This window comes from Carassius auratus, chromosome 20 (genome assembly GCF_003368295.1).
Source record: "Carassius auratus strain Wakin chromosome 20, ASM336829v1, whole genome shotgun sequence".
Classification (NCBI taxonomy): Eukaryota; Metazoa; Chordata; class Actinopteri; order Cypriniformes; family Cyprinidae; genus Carassius; species Carassius auratus.
Window position 1 is genome coordinate 15,444,073 of NC_039262.1, and position 19,683 is coordinate 15,463,755.

General features: G+C 39.1%; 1 protein-coding gene across 1 annotated transcript; it reads left to right on the top strand.

Annotated features, from left to right (window-relative positions):
- Positions 1–2,765: 2,765 nt before the first annotated feature.
- Positions 2,766–19,201, top strand: rp1l1b (rp1 like 1b). The gene is made up of 4 exons (XM_026195262.1): positions 2,766–3,398; positions 6,755–6,932; positions 7,305–8,648; positions 9,061–19,201. Exons 1-4 carry the CDS (start codon positions 2,901–2,903, stop codon positions 18,201–18,203), a joined length of 11,163 nt encoding a protein of 3,720 aa, XP_026051047.1. The 5' UTR covers positions 2,766–2,900; the 3' UTR covers positions 18,204–19,201.
- Positions 19,202–19,683: the final 482 nt, after the last annotated feature.

Here is a 19,683-nt window from a genome sequence, read left to right on the forward strand (position 1 = left end):
CTTTCACTGACAATGTGCTAAGTCTGCTCTTTTATGCAATGGCCAAGTTCTAGTCATGTGTCCAAAGCCTCAGCAGATTCTGATGCAGTCTCAGAGTGATTAAGAAGGCTTTATGTTCTATCCTTAGCTTCCCGAGGACCGATTAGCAGGTAGGCCCCCAGTGGGACAAGTGCTTTTCAGCTGGCAGTTCATAGCAGCTTCTGCTCCTTCTCAACTCTCATTGTGTGGAAACTCAGAAGATGCTTTTCTGAGCTCTTGGTTTTCTCAACATTGAGATCATGGTTCTTATCATGGTGAGTTTTTTGCAGTCCTTTGTAAAGGACATTTTAGGTTTACATTGGACAATATCCTGGTGCTTTTAGATGTAGACCTCGGCTAAACCTCATTGGTTTAGAATATTTCTGTGGTAAAAGTAACAATTCTCTCCAGTTTTTGTGCTTCAGCTGATCTTTTTGATGGTGTAGGTATTAAGTAGATCTGAATTATGTGATTACAAAGATATCAACAGAGGTGCATGCAATAATACTAGAGTATAATGAGAAACATCATTGCAGATATCTGGGTTGCATTTAACGCATTGTGCCAGTCAGAGTTCAAAAATTCTGCCTGCATTCACAAAGTTCTGTGGATATTCATGATGTTTAAAACGTCCTTAGCTTAGGTTTGTTTAACATCTTTTTCATATGCTGTTTTGAGCTTACAGATCCTCTGTATCACAAGAATTTACTTGTTTTGGGTAACATAATTGATATCATATGATTTATATTATTTGTTTACATTCTGTTTTCTTCAAATGTTCTCATCAAAAGCAGATATTGGAACAGCCCTCTGGGTAATTTATTAGAACATCTTTTTTTTTTTTCCAGAAAAAAGGATGCAGATTGCCAGATTCAGCTTTCCTAGTTCCACATTTTGTAATCTGAATTACGTCAGTGATACTTCAAATGAATTCTTTGCTATCCTGCAATTATGACCTTATGATCATAGAGCATTTTGTTCATTGTATAATGGTATAATTATAATTGTATAATTTTTCCCATTGTGTCCTAGTTTCTGATAACCTATATTGATTCAGCTACCCTTGAATGTTGATTTTCTTGTATATATATTTGAATATTTGTATATATTTGACTTATGCCCACCGAGGCTGCATTTATTCTAATTCCCAAATGTAATTTTTCCCTGTGATGGCAAAGTGGAATTTTCATCTTCCATTATTCCAGTTTTCAGTGTCACATGATCTTTCATGATTCTAAAATAGTGATTTTTTCCCCCAGTTTGTTTAATTTTTTTATATTTGGATCATAATATAAGAATATCAGAATATATATTAATGGTTTTGTGTTAGATTTCACTGATTTAGAGTTCTACCCTTTCTTTGAACAAATTAAGTCTTTCTGTTTCTGCCTTTCATAACTTTGCTTTCTTAAATCACATGACTTGGTAATATTGAATTTTCACATTTGTACTTGAATCAAAAATAGCAATAGGCTTCCACTGCAGCTTCATCCTGTCACATGTTGCTTCCACTTTCTCCCTGCACTTGTAGATAAGCTCTTTAGTCTAATTTAGGCGAAGTCTGCTCTTTTTATCCCTGCTTAGTCTCTGATATCTGTCCATCGTTCCTGTGTCTTGAACTCAGTAATGCTCCCTCAGCTGTAGCGTGTGCCAGGCACAAATGAGCTGTCATGATGTGCCAGTGGGATTCCTGCAGATGTACCTGTTTAAGGTCATGTGTTAAATCTGTTTTTTTTTTTTTAAAGGTTTGTTTTGACATCAACGCTGCAGATACTTTAAGTTTTAATAGTTGCAATGGGCATAAAGCACTTTGACTCTGTGCCCATTTCAGTTCTAAAGGTACTGTGTCTTATGTAAAGAAGCTTGATTGTGCATGGAAGTGATTGAGAAAAGACTTTAATGAGATTCTGGAAGGAAAAGTGGGCTCAGGTACAAATTTAAAAATAAAGTATCAATTAGTAATCCAAAAACTCTTCTTTTCATGAGTTCCAATATTGTGTTTGGCTCACTTAGCAGTGAAAAGGTAAAAAAATGACTTCTTATGATCAACGCTCTTGTGTTTGTTTCATTTGAGAAAGTATGCAACATGCACAATTTGCAAGTGTGCATAAAATCTAAGCATAAAATGTGATCCACGTCTCAGATTTGTAGTAAAAATATTGGAATTTTGCAATTTTATAAAGCATTTTTATGGAAATATTTTTCTTTTCTATGTTGTTTTAGATATTTTATTTGATACCTTTATTCTTAAAACGAGTAATAAAGCTGAATGAAATCAACATGAATTCCAGAATTTCTTAATTATTTACTTTAAAGACATAAGCACTAGCACTTGTGTTAAAATCATGTTATCCAAAGAGCACCAGTGGAAGTGAGAACATCTGAAATATGTATAGTTATTAATTAAATCACCTAGAAATAGTGCAGAATCTCACATTTCTTATTCAGTTTAGATCCTAGCATTTTAGTATACTTTTACTTTATTCTTGAATCTGAAAAACTGTTTTAGTTCCAGGTTTGAATTATATTTTAAATTTCAGATACAGCCCACATTCTTACATAGTTCATACTTGAATATAATTTGTTTCATAGGCCAAACCATTTCAGTTGCATTTCTATTCAATTTGCATCATTGTTCTAATGTTCACTGGGCTTGACAACCTAATGGGCTTGACAGTGAATTACTTAATGCACTGTTAGTGATATTAACCTGGGCATATGTTTTATGCTTTTGTCTTTTACAGAATGGAAGGAGAGGATGAATGAGTGTGATCTGCTAGGCCAGAGAGTATAGCCCTGCTATGTTCTCATGTGGTCCCTTTATCATCTGATTAAACCCATAGTCAACTGACATCAACTACAGGCCACTGGATGAAATTAAAATGGCCTCTCACAAGCAAAGCTTTCAATGCTTTGACACCATCACAGACGACCCATCTCTCAAGCCCCCTTTCCCCCATGGACACAGCTCCTCAGCGTCCTTCAGAGGCTCATCCGGTTCGACCAGACTGGAGCCGCTGGAGGCTCATGGATGCTATCTCTGTGCTGATCACCAGCAGGCCAAGGCGATGGCCTCAGAGGCCACAGGAGCTTACTCGAACCCATGGTATCATTTCCAGACACATCCACACTCTCAGCAGTATACAGTCAGGAGGTCCAGTCGACCTGAGGAAGCTCCTGGGCACGTTGAAGATCACCACCATCACCATCCTCACAGGCACTCCAGGAAGATTGTGCTTGTGAAAAACAGTGACCCGTCTGTCCGGAGGAGCATCGTGCTGCGCCGCAGGAGCCTGCGCAGTCTGGCGCTCTTCATGGACGAGGTCTCTGAACTCATGCAGTGTCTCATCAGGAAGCTCTACACACTGGAAGGCCACAAGGTGAGTCTCTTCTGAAAATACACTCTAACGTCCAAATGTTTGGGGTCTGTAAGAAATTATTACAAAATTAACACTATTATTGTGTTACGCAAGAGTGCGTTAAATGGAGCAAAAGTGTCAGTAAAGATATATATATATAAAGCAGTTCAACTATTTTTTATGTCAACATAATAGTGTTTGACAATAATGTTTCTTGAGCAGCATCAGAAAAAAAAAAAAAAAAAAAAGAAAAAAAGGCCATTAAGCCCCTTTCCACACTAAATATTGTCAGTCAGTCTTTAGGTTTGCTTATTTGTGTCTATCTGGTTGTGTCTAACATTATAAGTGTTATAAAATGTAGCTATTTACATGTATATTAACTGACCCAAACTATGTAAGAATGCTGTTGTGCAGGAGCAGCAAATGTTTTAAGGACACAGAGGCCTCTAGTGGCTGAAACCGGAGGCTCTGATACAAGTAATCAACAGGCTTTGGAGAAGTTAGGCTAGCAGATCTGTTGTTCCTTCACAGCTCTCACTTTAGTTAAAAACACGTGTTTACAGGAAGCTAGGTATTTGTTAGTGACTCCACGTCTGACAGCTGGAAAGTCCCAAAGCTGTGGAACCACTAAACTTGAACTCTTTAATTAGATTTTTGTACATTAGTTATTTCAGTCAAGCAAACAAAGTGACGGTCGCCACAAATTGAGTTGTTTGATTTATGAAGCGCTCATAATGCTGAGAACAAGATTAGTTGAGCAGATCAGTCAGCGTAAAGTTCATTTTAGTTACTATCACTCCCACTAGCGCTTAAGGGCAAATGCCACAGACCACGGAAGAGGAAAAAATAAAGAATTACAGTCTGCAGGTGGTTTGGGTAGATAAGCAATGGACAGAGTGGCTCGGGCAGTGTAAGAAATAGCCCCTCTGGGACAGAGCTATGGCAGCCCTGATAAAAGGTGAGAGGCTAGGAGTTTATACATCCCCAAGGGGCAACCAGAGGCTGTTCCACAAAATCAAGACACGTCTCGAAGTGTTTGCACGCAATGGGCACGGCGCAGTGTGCTACGGGGCTAATGGTGGCATCACACTGTACACAGAGAAAGCGCTAGCTGTCCCTTTAAAAGGGGAACACTTCTTGGCTTGGAGTCCACAGAATGTCTGGAGTCGTTCCAGGAATTTCCTATCCATCAGAGCTGGACTCGCTAGTCATTGCTGACTCTGGTCAGCGCTGCTGGTCCTCTGTGGGTCTAGAGCAGGCACATCCTATTAGCACTGCCACAGGCCTGTACTTCCCATAGAAAACATGCTGTAAAGTTGCACACACCCCTCAACAGGGGCCTGACTGATACATGGATAACATTACGAATGGCAAAGAGACAATGCCAGAAATAGCTCGACCAGCACTAGTGTTAAGGTTTATTTGTCACTGGCTGAAAGTTGAACATGTAAGAGAACAAGAACAAAATCCTGCATGACCCTCGTGTGTCTTAGAAGATATAAAGTTTTGTGCTTCGGTTGCTGGGAAAGAGATTTGAGTATACTGGTAGTTTTCAGGGCTCTGGACTGCATATAAAATGGTCACAAAAAGTTTGACAGTTTAATGTAAATTTGATTTAAAATGTAGTCTCTAGTAATGACAGTTTGGAAAAAGCCATTGTGAAGCAATTCTTTTGAATCTGTCAGTCAAAATAAATGTATTAACAAATCACAAAACGGTGACTGATTTCCCACTTAATACGAAGTCATTTGAAAATTATGTTCCATTATTAATGAACCAACGGCCATTACTTGTTGTAAAGAATATAAAAAATATATTCGTTAAAAAAAATTAATTATGTCATTGATTAGCATAGTGAGGTCCAATGATGGATTGGACGATATACTAAAACCATATAAACAAAATACACACACACTTACACTTAAATATATTATATTTAAATAAATATCTTAATATATATTTAAATAGGCAGTAATATCCTTACAAAAAAGAGTGACATTTATTTATGCCACAAATACAGTACAAATCTAAACAACCATCTTAGTCAAGTGATAAACACATGTTAATTCTGTGTACATAATGTTTGTAACATTATTTTTTTATAACTTGAGTTACTTATTTAGTTTTATACTATTTTGTGTGTGTACCATTTAAGATTCATGCTTTTGACCATAGCATTCTCATCTTCGATACACTCTTTTTAAATATCTTTGAATAAATGTTTCTTGCTGTTCTTGTTACAGTAGATATGATCAGGATATTCCTTTACTGATATTGTTGCACAGCAGTGATGCACCAGCATCCAGAGAATAACTATTAATCTTGCTCAAATCAGAGCTATTTTGAACCAGCAGAAGCAGGTCAATGCCATGAAAACATACAGTTTGAGATACTCGCATCCTCTACAGTTCCAGTTAATTATCTTCAATCAAACCCACTCCAAACCTGACAAGTTTTGAAAATATAAAACTGCAGAGCATGCAGATTTAACACAAGGTTAGTATTGTGTTAAAGAGGGCTATGTCATGTAGATATGTGTTTTGTACTCCCTATATATACAGTTTATTATGCTTTCATGAGTTTGGAACTGATTCTGCATTAGATGTTGTTAGATTACTACAATTAAAAATGTTTTTCAGACATACTACTCATGTTTCTTAGCTTTTTTCTTTCACAAAAGCCTTAAAGAAGACAGTTATTTCTTCATTAACCTAGTGAAAACTGCATTTGAAATGCATTGATTTCATACTAAGTATACAATACATTCACATATTTATTTTCTTCAAATGTCCTGCAATTGTGATTTTAGTATACTAAACTATTAAAGTCTGCTTTAAATGTGCGGAAGTAGTCCAACTAAAGTATACTGTATCTAATTAAGCTAAACTGGAACTACTGCAAGTATACTTAATGTACACTTTAAATATCTTGTTTTTAAAGATCAATGTTAATCAAAAATCATACAGTCCTCATCAGCAGTGACATTAAAACACATTTTAGGCTTAACATGGCTTGTGTATTTGTGCACTATTTGTTTGTACACTTCTTGTTTATGCTGACCCATGGGTACTGACGCATGTACCTAAAACACCCTGCATAATGGATCACACACATTTTCAGATCACTGTTTTCATGATCAAAAATTAGTGTGGGAAAATGTATACACCAGATGGGTTGACTTCCCATGGCCATTAAACTTTAATTGATATGGCTTTAATCCATTATAACACATTTCCTCATCAGAACTTGGCAGTTGTAATAATCCCTGCTGATATAATTTCAGCCAGATATTGCTGATCTTAATCAATTAGATTCTGTCATATTGTAATCAACCAGCAGCAGCATGTAAAGTAGCAAATGATTTGCATGTTTTTCAGATTGACAGTGTGCAAAGTCTGCTGCATTGCCCGAGCATTTTAGTTTGTGTGGGACGTGAGCCTTTCCACCCACTCCTGTTGGACAACTTCAGGAAGAACTCCTACGACAAACTTCCAAAGCTGAACACAAAGCAACGCTCGAGTGTCTGCAGTGATGAAAAGGGGACCAGGAAAAATGGTAGGTCACACTGCAAAAAAGTTCTTACTTTACAGTAAAAAAATTAACAAAAATCCTCAAAACTACATAAATTAGCTTGAAGCTAAAATTTGAAAATTCTAACCCATGTGTTCAAATTTAATTTTATTTTATAAAAGTATTTATTTATTTGTTTTACGAAATACACTTAAACTTATGCTTAAAACATTAAAAAGTATTTGCCATTGGAATAAGAAAAATAAACTTTACATTTATACCAAGACTTGATTTCTTATACAGCTTAAACAGGATGCTTATTTAATAGAAAACAAGTAAGAAAATCTATACAATTATTTGATTATTTTGTATATGTATTGTAAAAGTTGTTTACTTTGTTTACTTTCTTACTTCTAGTCAACTTTGGACTTGAAACTAAGAGAAGCGTCATCCATCCAAGGTGTGATTCAAGCAACAGATCAGCAAGACTGTCCGTCTCATCTGAAAAGTTGTTTCCCAATGGACTTAACTCTTTACCACCAGGGCACAGAGGTGCTTGTCCTCATCAATGTGAAAATACGATGGATGATGACATTGAAAAGCGAGTTCTGGTCAACAAAGACGGAAGCCTGTCAATGGAGATGAAAGTGCGCTTTCGACTATTACACAACGAGACATTGCACTGGTCCACGGAAGTGAAGAAGGCAAAGAGCACTTTTAACGAATCCCATATTGTCCATGATGATGCTCGTTCCCTCTCGCATGGCAGTGCTGAGAGCTGCTCAGAAGCCGATTCTCTCGCTGCTGGCGAAGCAGATGAGGCATACAGCACCAAACGTTACCAGCGACACTTTGAGGAGCCACATTGCCAGCACTGCTGTGCTCACTGTCAGAGATATGATATCTGGAAGAATCCTGTTCCTCCTGATCAAGGATCAGTAAGACACATCAGATCTTCAAGCTCAAGTGCGTCCTCGCGGAGAATAGTATGCAAAATGGCATCTACTGACAGCATACGCACAATGTCCAGTGAGGAGTACACAGAGCATGTAGTGGAAAAGGCAACTTGCATTCAACGGACCTTTGGGCAGCAGGGTGACTCCACAGTCGAACAATGTACCATCAACCATTGCCGCAGTCGAAGTGAAGTACGCTCAATGTCGCCTAAAACAAAGAGCACAAGTGTTGTAGAAGACAAGCCTGAGAACGCTCATGTATCTGAAAATGATGAGAACAGACCTGATGTCATATCTTCTAACCTCCCTAAAGATCAATTAAGTGTTCAGATTACTCAGCCAGTTGAGGAAGAGGAGAGGCCTGTATCTGTTGTGAGTTCTTCTTCTCAAATTTTAGCATTACTGAAGGAAGATCAAGATGATGAAGATATTGACCTTCCTATGAGTACCTCAGGAACATCTCATGGGCAACAGGAAGACGAGGAGAGCAAAGATGCAGAACCAAACCCATGTTCTACTACATCCTGTAAATCTCCTGCATCTCCGTCACATTTGTCACCAAGACCACCAAGCAAAGCTTCATCTTTAGGACAGTCTAAAAGATCCAGAAAGTTGGTCAGTCCAGAAGTAGATGATGAAGAGGGCAGGTCTGAAGCATCAGCGGCACATAAAGCATCATCCAGACTCAAATATTTGGTCACAAAGGACTTAGAATCTCCAGGGGATTCTGAATCAACTGATCAACTCGAAGACATTCAACACAGAACTGATGTGCAAGAGGAAGAAAAAGACGAAAGGGCACTAAGTGCGCTGTCAGCCAAATCAAAAACTTCTGTGAAGTCACTGTCTGAGTGTTCAGCCTCTTGTGAGAATGAAAATGACGCTGAGTTTACTGGAGCAAACAGTGAAATAACAGAGGAGCGATGCTCGAGTGCTATCTCCATAAAATCCAATATCTCTGGAAAATCGAATAAAACAAATGTTTCAGAGGTACTTGAAAAGGATGGAAGAGCACCCAGTGCCATGTCAGTAAAATCTCAGAAATCTGACAAATCACGAATAACCGACATCTCAGACATTGTGTCTGAGGAACAAATCTCTGAAGTAAGAACATCAAGTGTAATGTCTGTTAAATCAAATATATCCATAAGGTCAAAAGTATCAGATGTTGGCTTTTTTGAGCCGCTACAAGACAATGTTGAGGAGAGGGCCGTAAGCGCTGTGTCATCTAAATCTAATATTTCTGATACATCTAGTCAGTCTGAAGAGCCACACTCTGTGTCTGACTGGGTCATTAGAGGAAAGAATAGGAGAAAAAGCTTCAAGTATTAAATCTGGAACATCAAACAAGTCTGGAATCAAAGCGGTGACAAATGATGATCAAACATTGGAGAGGGCTCCCAGCTCCATTTCGGTAAAATCAAATATTTCTGCAAGATCTAAAATGTCAATTGAGCTGAGCGAACTTGAAGATGAAGACAGAGCCCCCAGAAGCATTTCTGTTCAATCAGATGTCTCGCATAAATCAAAGTCTGACATGTCAGAAGCAGCATCTTTCCAAGGAGATGAATCTTTAAATTCAGTGAAATTAAACACACCTGAAGCTGAAGCAGCTCTTCAAACAGAGCTACCAGGGGAGAGATCGCCAAGCTCTGTGTCTTCAAAATCAAATATCTCTTCAAGATCCAGAGCATCCAAAAATGTTGAGGCAGAACAAGATGAAGCACAGGAAAAAGAGGATGTTCAGGAAAGAGCATCAAGTGCTATTTCTGTAAAGTCTACTATATCTGCAAGATCAAGGAAATCTGAAACAACACCAAAATCAGGAGAAGAAATGAAGGAAAAAGCTCATAGTGTTATGTCAGTGAAATCAAATGCTTCCTTAAAATCAAATAAGTCTAAGATGGAAGAGGAGGAAATAGAAAACAGGGCCTCCAGTGCTTTGTCTGTTAATTCTGAAGTGTCCACATTGTCAAAAAAATCGAATCAGTCCGATGTAGAGCAAATGGAGAAAAGACCATCAAGTGCAAGATCAGCTAAATCAAATATTTCTGTGAGATCTAAAGGGTCCAAAATGTCAGAGGTGGCAGGAGATGATGCTCAATTATCTGCAGCAGCATTACATATCTCTGAAGCATCAAATGAATGCAGCACAGCACCTGAAGAACCCTGCATAGGCACAGAGAAGTCACCAGACAAAGAGAAAAGAGCACCAAGTGCATTGTCAACAAAATCCAATAAATCCAAAATATCTGATATGGCTGATGATGTTGTAGCTGGAGATGGAGATGATTTGAGATCTGCAAGTGCAATGTCCTCTAAATCAAATGTATCTGTGAAATCAGTGGTCTCAGAATTGGTCACAGAAGAGCCTTTAAAAGCACAGGGCCAAACAGAAGAACGGGCTCAGAGTGCATTATCAGCACAATCCAGTCGGTCAGGAGTGACTGTAAGTGAGGCAGTTGAAGTTGCAGAGGAACGGCCACTAAGTGCCATGTCATCTAAATCCAATGCTTCTGAAAGATCAAAGAAATCCAATAATTTAAAAGTGCTAACTGCTTTGCCTCAAGCAGGAGAACACCAAACAGAGGAACGAGCTCAGAGTGCATTGTCAGCTAGATCAAGTGTTTCAGCAATATCCAATAAGTCCAAAATGTTAGATGTTTTAACTGATGAGATTGTTGATGTGAAAGACCAAGAAGAGAGAGCTTCAAGTGCTTTGTCTGCAAAATCCAGCATTTCCGCAAAGTCGAAGAAGTCAAAAGCCTCTGCAACAGACGTCAAAGCTGATGATAAAGAGAAAGGAGACAGAGTAACAAGTGCTATGTCAGCAAGATCTGATATTTCTACCAAAACTAGTATCTCTGCAAAATCCAAAGCATCAAATGTTTCAGAAATACCACCAGAAGAGCCCGATGATGAAGAAAGTGAAGTAAAAGCACCAAGCATTACTAAATCCAGTATTTCAGTAAGATCTAATAAGTCAAAGCATTCAGGAATGGGTGTTGAAGAAGAGGTTCTGAACATAGAGAGACCTCCAAGTTCAATTTCAGTAATATCTGATGTCACACATGATGAAAATGAAATTACAAATGACGGTGAAATCCAAGAAAGGGCCCCCAGTGTTGCATCTGCAAAATCACGTTCCTCTGTAAGATCCAGAACATCAAATGTTTCTGGAATAATCATATATGAGCCAGATAAAGAAAAGGTAGAGAGGGCACCAAGTTCTAGGTCATTAAAATCTGATGCCTCTGGAAGATCTGATCCAAATTACCCTGTCAATAAAGAAAAGGAAGCAAGAACAGAAAGCGCTTTGTCCTCAATTTCTGCTAGATCAAAGAAGTCAGAAGATTCTGAAATAAATAGCAGTGTAGGGCAGAGAGCATCAAGTACAGCATCAGTTACATCTGCAAGATCTGCAAGATCTAAAAGGTCAAATATTTCAGAATTAGCTCCTAAAGAAATTGGAAACACAGATACTGGAGATGTCCGAACATCAAGTGCAATGTCTGCAAAATCTTGTTCATCTGAGAAATCAAAATGTTCAGAAAGAACAACAGAGGAAGATGAATCAGCAAGTAAAATGGTAGACAGAACAACCAGCTCGTTGTCTGTGAAGTCAAATCCATCCATAACATCTGATGCCACTGTTAAATCAAGTGCTGTGCCTACTAAATCAAATGCTTCTGCAAAATCCCTCCTCTCAGAAGCTGAAGAGCCTGACAGAAGATCAACAAGTGTGGCCTCTAATGCATCTGCACAAACTAAAATGTCTAAAGCAGGTGTGAACACAAAAGCAAGCCATTCACCAAGCAGATTGTCAGTTAAATCAAATGTTTCTACTAGGTCCAAGAAGTCTAAAGTTTCTGAGGGTGAGGACCGTACACACACAAACACTGAAGATACAGAATTAAACAGAGATGAGAGTCCGTTGTCTGATCACTCAAAAGTATCTCAAACAGAGAACTCAAATGAATGTATTTGTGGTGCAATAAACAAACCATCAAGTCCAGTGGCATCTTCTGAAAAAAACTTCGACCATGAAGAGATACCGACAAGTCCTCTGTCTAAAAAGTCAGCAAAGTCCGAAGTCAGTTCAGTTGGTTCTGCCTATGAAAGCGTTTTTACACCAACAAGCACCTCCGTTTCTATTGGGATTGTTGAAGATCATGAGGCTGATGATGTTGAGGAAATAGATGGAGGTGTTGTTTCAATTAACTCTGCTTCTTCACTTACTGAAATATGTGGTAAATCTGACCAGTGTTTATCAGAATCTCCAGTAGAAATCACAAATGAAGCCACACTGACACCAGAGGAAAGACCTAAAAGTTCTGCATCAGCCAAGTCAAATGTATCAGGTAAATCGAAATCCAAAAGCTCTCACTGTGGCTCTACATGTCCTACAGATACAATTCAGGAAAGAGATGATGTAGCAAGTAATAAATCCTCCAAAATAAAGTATGTAACGACTTTATCTGTAAGCAAACCATCAGCCAACAGTTCAATGCGGCAGAGCTCTCAAACCCGGGGAATTCGTCCATCTAGCAAAGCTTCCAATGTGTCTGTACACACTGAAATCAGAGGTCAAGAGAAAGCTGAAAGCCCAGATGTTACCCATAAATCTCAAAGTGTCTGTTCAAAATGCAGTTCTAAACAAAAGATAGAAACCATTTCACATGCTTCAAGTGCCTCAGCAATCACAGACTCTGAGAAATCCAAAACTAAAGAAAGAAGTGATGCAGAAATTACTGACAGACCAAAGAGCAATAAATCCAGTTCATCTTCTCGTTTGAAAGTAAATGGTCAAAAGAATGATGTTGAAGCTACAGTTGTTAATGAAAAAAGCAATAAATTAAAAACCAAGTCAACACAGAAAACTGAGGACAATGCACTCAAGTGTCATTCAGCGACTTCTGTTGCATCAGGAAACCAGCTAAGTCCTAACCCACCAAAGTCTCCTAAAAAATCCAAAAAACCTGTTATTCTACTTGGCAGCTCTAATGATAGCATGTTATCACAGAACGTTCCTGCTCCAAAACCAAAAGAAGAATATATTGACCATTTGAATGCAGCAGCAGAAAAACCTCAGTCTTGTAGATCAGATACAAATGTCAGTGAAATTAAAAGTGAAAAAAGTAGCAAATGTAGAAAAAGAATTGGAAGTGGCTCTTCTTGCCACAAGATGGATGGTGATATGTCTGAGCTGAGTCCTTCTTCCTTGCCAAATGCTTCTCCAACTGAAGTGGTGAATGAATGGCTGAAGAAAATCCCATCAGACACCACCTTGTGTGATTTGGGCGACGAATTCCATGACAATTATGATTCGATAGAGCCACTTTGCACATTACATTTGCCATCAGGAGATGATAATGATCATGGAAGTTTGCCGCCAAGTGATGTTACCAAGATTGAAACGCAAAATGAAATGGAAGATACTAAGGTGGCGAATACAGAAGGGGCTACTGACAAAAAATCTCCTGCATTGTCTGAGGGTGATCACTCTCAGAGAAGGGATGAACCAAAGATGTTTGATTCTTCGGTTCTAGTGATGAAAGTCTTGTTGAGCCCCAAACTCGACCGATGCAATAGCCTACCAGAGGTATCTTCTGTATATGGACGTAAGCTCAGTGCATCAGCGCAAGGTCTTCTGGATTGTTTGGCAAATCTTCAGTTGTTAGACTTTGGTCCTAGCGCTGAAGATGGTAAAAAGGAAAAATACCGGGAGCTCATGAGCATGCTCAAGTCTCTTTGGCTTTGTGACCCAAAAGACAGTGAGAAACCATCTGGGCAAAGAAACAAGTGTCTGGATGAGGAATTCAAAGCCAGGTCATCCTCAGGGGTAGATGTTAACAGTGGCTCAACAGGTTCAGGGAAAAGTAGTGTCAATGATGGCACCCAAGCACAAATCAACACAGAATGTGAAGTCCTGGAAACCCTAACAAAGGTACAGGAAGTTGATGAAACAGTAGAAGGGGAAGCTTCAGAAACGCCAGGATCAAAACAGGATTCAGCCACTCCAGATAGAGCAAATCAAGCTCAGTTAACCCCAGAGACAAAGGACACAGATGAAGGAAAGCTAAAAGATGATGTCCCAAGCTCTGAAGAGACAATCAGGAGTAATGATAGTCCAAGGGAACTCATTGAAACACCTCTTTCCTCAAACAAGAGTTCTGGGAATAATCCCAAAAAAGAGGACACTGAATCAGACCAACAAGAGGACACAAGTTCAGGCAGTGCTCCAAAACAACAAAGAGGTCAGCTATCAAAAAGGCTTTCTCAAGATCCAGATCCTATATGGGTTCTGAATTTATTGAACAAATTAGAAAAGCAATTTATGACACATTATGTTAACGCAATGGCTGAGTTCAAAGTCCGTTGGAATCTGGATGACAACGAGCAACTTGATGCAATGATATGCGAATTGCAAGATGAAGTTCGCAGACGGATACAGTCGAGTATAGACAGGGAGCTGAGGAAAATCCAAGGCAGAGCTGGAAAACCAAGACCACCAAAAGACACAATGTCACGTGAATCTACCATTCAAACAGAGCAAAGGCGAAGACGTCTGAAAGTGATGCGCGACCAATCAATTGATCCTCAACCTGCTATAAGTGACGATGATTACACAATGACAGGAACCGATTTCAGCGATCAGCGAAGTGATGATGAATATTGTCCTTGTGACACATGCTTGAAAAAGAAAATGGCATCCAAGCATGTGTTACCTGTGGAAATGCTTAATTCTGCCCCTATGATGATGGATTTTGATTTACGGAGAATTCTTCAGATGAAGAAATCGGCCCCAAACAATGAAAAGATTGAGGAGACTGCCAATGAACAAGCAAGTGAGATAGAAGTAGAAAATGCAGGGCTTGAGGCTGTCAAAGAGGAGGATGAGAAAGATGGGGCAGATAAAGAAATTCTTGCTTCCAGTGCTCAAGAAATTGAAGATGAAAAACAAGAATGTGAGGAGGATGAAGAAGACGACACACCCAGACATTTAAAGAAAGATGTGGATGAATTTGCACAAGATGAAGAGCAAGAAAAGCCTGAGACTGATTCTGAATTAATGACTGTCAAAGAAAGTACAAGCAGTTTTAAGATGAATGAATTAGATGAAGTTGTGGCAAATTATGACATTGGTGAATCTGATGATATAATGCAAATTGAAGCAGCAAAGGCGGAAGCATCTGAAGAACTCACTGAGGAAGAATCAGAACAGCAGGACAAGACAGCCAATGACGAAACTGCTGAAGATGGGAAAAACTCGGGAACAGAATCTGTTGAAGAGGGTGAGACCACTGCTGAAGCAGTAGCTGCTGGAGAGAATGAAATACCTGGTTGTGACACTGCAGAAGAAGGTGATACAGCTGAGGGTCAGACAGCAGATGGACAAATGGCTGAATATAAAACTTTAAGAGATGGTGAGGCAGCAGAAGATGAAACTGCAGAAGATGGACAAACTTCTGAAGATGTAACTGGAGAAGAATGTGAGACTGTTGATGATGACAATGCAAAAGAACATGAGATTGCTGAAAATGAAATTCTAGAAGATGGAAGATCTCCCGAATATGAAACTGGAGAAAAAGGTGAGTCGATTAAAGACGAGATTGGAGAAGGACATGAGACATCTGAAAATGAAACTGCAGAAGAGGGAAAAACTGCTGAAGATGAAACTGGAGAAGAAGGTGAGACCGTTATTGAAGACAATGCAGAAGAGCATGAAGCAGCTGAAAGTGAAACTGCAGAAGATGGACAAATAGCTGGAGATGAAACTGGAGAAGAAGGTGAGACCGTTAATGAAGAAACTGCAGAAGAGCATGAAGCAGCTGAAAGTGAAACTGCAGAAGATGGACAAATGGCTGGAGATGAAACTGGAGAAGAAGGTGAGAACGTTAATGAAGACACTGCAGAGGAGCATGAAACAGCTGAAAGTGAAACTGCAGAAGATGGGCAAGCTGCTGAAGATGAAACTGGAGAAGAAGTTGAGACAGTTAATGAAGAAACTGCAAAAGAGCATGAGACAGCTGAAAGTGAAACTGCAGAATATGGACAAACTACTGGAGATGAAACTGGAGAAGAAGGTGAGACAGTTATTGAAGACACTGCAGAAGTGGAGGAGACAGCTGAAAGTGAAACTGCAGAAGATGGACAAACTACTGGAGATGAAACTGGAGAAGAAGTTGAGACAGTTAATGAAGAAACTGCAAAAGAGCATGAGACAGCTGAAAGTGAAACTGCAGAATATGGACAAACTACTGGAGATGAAACTGGAGAAGAAGGTGAGACAGTTAATGAAGAAACTGCAAAAGAGCATGAGACAGCTGAAAGTGAAACTGCAGAAGATGGACAAACTACTGGAGATGAAACTGGAGAAGAGGGTGAGACAGTTAATAAAGACACTGTGGAAGTGGAGGAGACAGCTGAAAGTGAAACTGCAGAAGAGGGACAAACTGCTGAAGATGAAACTGGAGAAGAAGTTGAGACCGTTAATGAAGAAACTGCAGAAGCGCATGAGACAGCTGAAAGTGAAACTGCAGAAGATGGACAAACTACTGGAGATGAAACTGGAGAAGAAGGTGAGACCATTAATGATGATACTGCAGAAGTGCATGAAAGAGTTGAAAATGAAACTGTAGAAGAATGCCAAACTGAAGATGAAACTGGAGAAGAAGTTGAGACAATAAGCAACAACACTACAGAAGAGCACGAGACAGCTGAAAATGGAGAAACTGATGAAGATAAAACTGCAGAAGAAGGTGAGATGACTGAAGATAAAACTTTAGAAGATGGACAAACTGCTGGAACAGAAACTGTTGGAGAGGATGAAATAACTGAAGATGAAACTGCAGGGGAGGCTGAGGCATCAGCTGAAAATGCATCTATAGAAGGAGAAACTGAGAGCAATATAGGTGATGATGAAACTGCAGAAAAGAGTGATACAGCTGATAACAACACTGTAGAAGAGCATGAGATGGCTGAGAATGAATCTGTAGAAGACGGGCAAGCTGAAACTGCAAGAGAGAGTGATTCAGGTGAGGAGGATACCACAAAAGAGAGTGAAACAGCTGCGGATGAAATGGCAGAAAATGGCCAAACTGCTGAAGCAAGAGAGGGTGAGACAGATGATGATGAACCAGCAGAAGATGAGCAGAATGCTGAAGAGAGTGAGACAGTTGAAGAGAGGGATACTGCAGTGGGGACATCGGTTGAAGAAAGAGGAACTGATGAAAATGAAGACGATACAGATGATGCAGGAACTGCAGGAGGTTTGACAGCTGAGGAAAATGAGACTTCTGAAGTAGAAACAGCAAATGAGAAGACCACTGAAGATGAAACTGAGATGTCTGAAAAGGAAGCTACTGTTGAAGATAGCAACACGGCTGAAGACAAGAATGCTGTGGTAGAGTTGGCAGAGCAAACTCCTGTTCATGAGATGGACAAGGGTCAGTCAAATGATGAGGAAGACATAGAAACTGTCAGTTGTGAGGCATCAGAGGATAATGTTCTTTCTAACATTGAGGACACTGAGAGTCATGTCTTGACTAACCTTGAGGTAACTGAAGATGAAACACCCCTTAAGAACAATGGTGACATTGTTTTAGATAGTGTTGACGATAAAGGTGAAGAAAGTGGTAAAGAAGACGATGATGTGGAGGTAATTGCAAGCAAAACTGGTTATGTGGGCAACACTGGTGAATCAGCTGAAGCTGGTGATGAAGCTGAGGATGACACAGAGCCAGATGAAGGGGAGCATAATAGAAACACACTACCTTTACAGCCTCTGTTACAGCCAAAACCAAAAGATGACAAACCAAATGGGGCAGCTTCATTTAATATTTTGGTAACGCACAATTCAGAATTTGAAGATGGTGCCGATGCTGATGTAGAAGACTCAGAAACAGAAGAACACAACCAAGTCAGAGATTTGAGTTCTGAGTCAGAGACCAAGCCACAGAGGAAAACTGCCCATAAAACCTTCAAGATGCTCATTCACTCTCTGAACTTCCTCAAACTCTCAGCCGCTGGACTACCAAAGAGCAAGGAAGAGGATAATGAACATGAGGTTGAAGATGAAGAGATCCCAGAGGACGGCAGTGATGATGCAGAAGAGAGTTCCTGTGTGGAGAAAGAAGAGGTGGAACAGAATGGAAAGGAGAAGGCCAAACTCTCAGATATTACAGAGGACACATCAGAAGGTGATGATGACCAGACAAATGAGACTAGTGATGATTCAGAGGACCGTGACTGGGAATCGTCCGGAAATTCCTTGCAAAAGCAGATAACAAAGTCATCACTGGAATCTCAGCCAGGTTCCTTTGAGGAAGTTCAGGAGGAACAGGCAAAAAAGGTTTAAATCATCTGAAAGCCAACTGGTAGGATTCTACTTCAGCATAAAAGAAAAGAACCAAAGATGCTCTTTAGCTTGTAAAAATGTTTCCAGAGGGGTTATTTCTCTAGTATCCTTAGACCTTATAATAATTATACGTTTTTAATAGCCCTTTTAATTCTTTATTTTATTTACCAAAGAGTAACATATAATGCACTTTACTTATTATTCACTTATGATTCCATTATATATGCAGATTATATATGCAAAAGCACAGCATTACTGCTCGGGTACTGTAAAAAGGGAACTGCTGAAACTTGAACAGCACATTAAGCTCTTCTGACTTGATGGAAGGAAAACTGTTTAGAAATTTAGTATATTTATGTCAGAACAACATATTTAATAGCAGTTATTTATATAATTCACTCAGTTGTAAGCCTTAGCCATTGGATGGACTGTTGACACTGGTTAATTATGTATTACTGAATCATACTGTATATGTATGTACTGATATAGAAATGTTCCACAGTGTAAATTAAGAATCACACATCATAGTGACATGTAATGGAAATCACGGGGCATAAACTGTGAGATTATGAGAATGAATGTATAAGAATCTAATTTACTTGTAGGTTGCTTGTGGGAAAGCACACCTTTAAAAACATTTTTTTGTTAACCCTGCTAAAACTGACTTAGTCAGAATATGTACACTAATGCTTACTTTTAAAGTAAATGCACGGAATGCGGATGTATATGATTGACATCACCAGAAATCACCAATATACAGCATATTGTGTATGATAAGGATTGAGGTGCACACATTAAGCCATGCCTTAGATGTTTTGCCACATAAAGGACTGTACATCTATTGGACTGTATTGTCTGTGTTTTGTTCACACAAAACTCTAATGTCAAATGATGCAGATTATACAAATGAGTTAACTACATTGCAGTTTCTTTTCTGCTGGTCAAGCGCTTAATGGTTAACTTAAATACAATAAATTCCTTGTTACTTGAATGTACTTATTTCCTGCCTGAAATAAATACTGTATATTCAAGGTTAAAAGGTTTATTTATTTATTTATTGTTAGTTGCCAAGCAGAAAGGTTTAGTTCTAAAAAAAGAAAATGTTCCGGTTTTAAAAGAAGGCCCAAATCTCTGGGATGTACTGTACTTAGAATCCTTCCAGAGGGATGTTGCATAATTGAATTATGGGGTCATTGTTATTTAAGTTTGTCATTAGCAAGCATTAGCACTATAAGAATGACTCCCTGTAGATACTTTTGGCCTGAGCTGATGGTGAAATAGACTTTCATTGCTCTCTCTATGGTACTCTAATCTCTCTATAACTATTTTCACTTGTCTTCCAGTGAAATGCATATTCTATGACAGACACCTGCCACTCAATTACTCTTCATTAAATCAACTGTCTACTTCCATAACAAAAACCCTGTTGCTTTGGTCACGGTGCCTTTCAGAAGTTTTCAATAACAGGGAAATTATTTCA

What these genes read in the sequence shown, in the direction of transcription:
- rp1l1b (XM_026195262.1), top strand. Translation starts at nt 2,901, where the DNA reads ATGGCCTCTCACAAGCAAAGCTTTCAATGCTTTGACACCATCACAGAC. An exon ending in ACACACTGGAAGGCCACAAG is followed by an intron (nt 3,399 to 6,754) that starts GTGAGTCTCTTC and finishes CATGTTTTTCAG; the next exon opens with ATTGACAGTGTGCAAAGTCT. An exon ending in AAAGGGGACCAGGAAAAATG is followed by an intron (nt 6,933 to 7,304) that starts GTAGGTCACACT and finishes TCTTACTTCTAG; the next exon opens with TCAACTTTGGACTTGAAACT.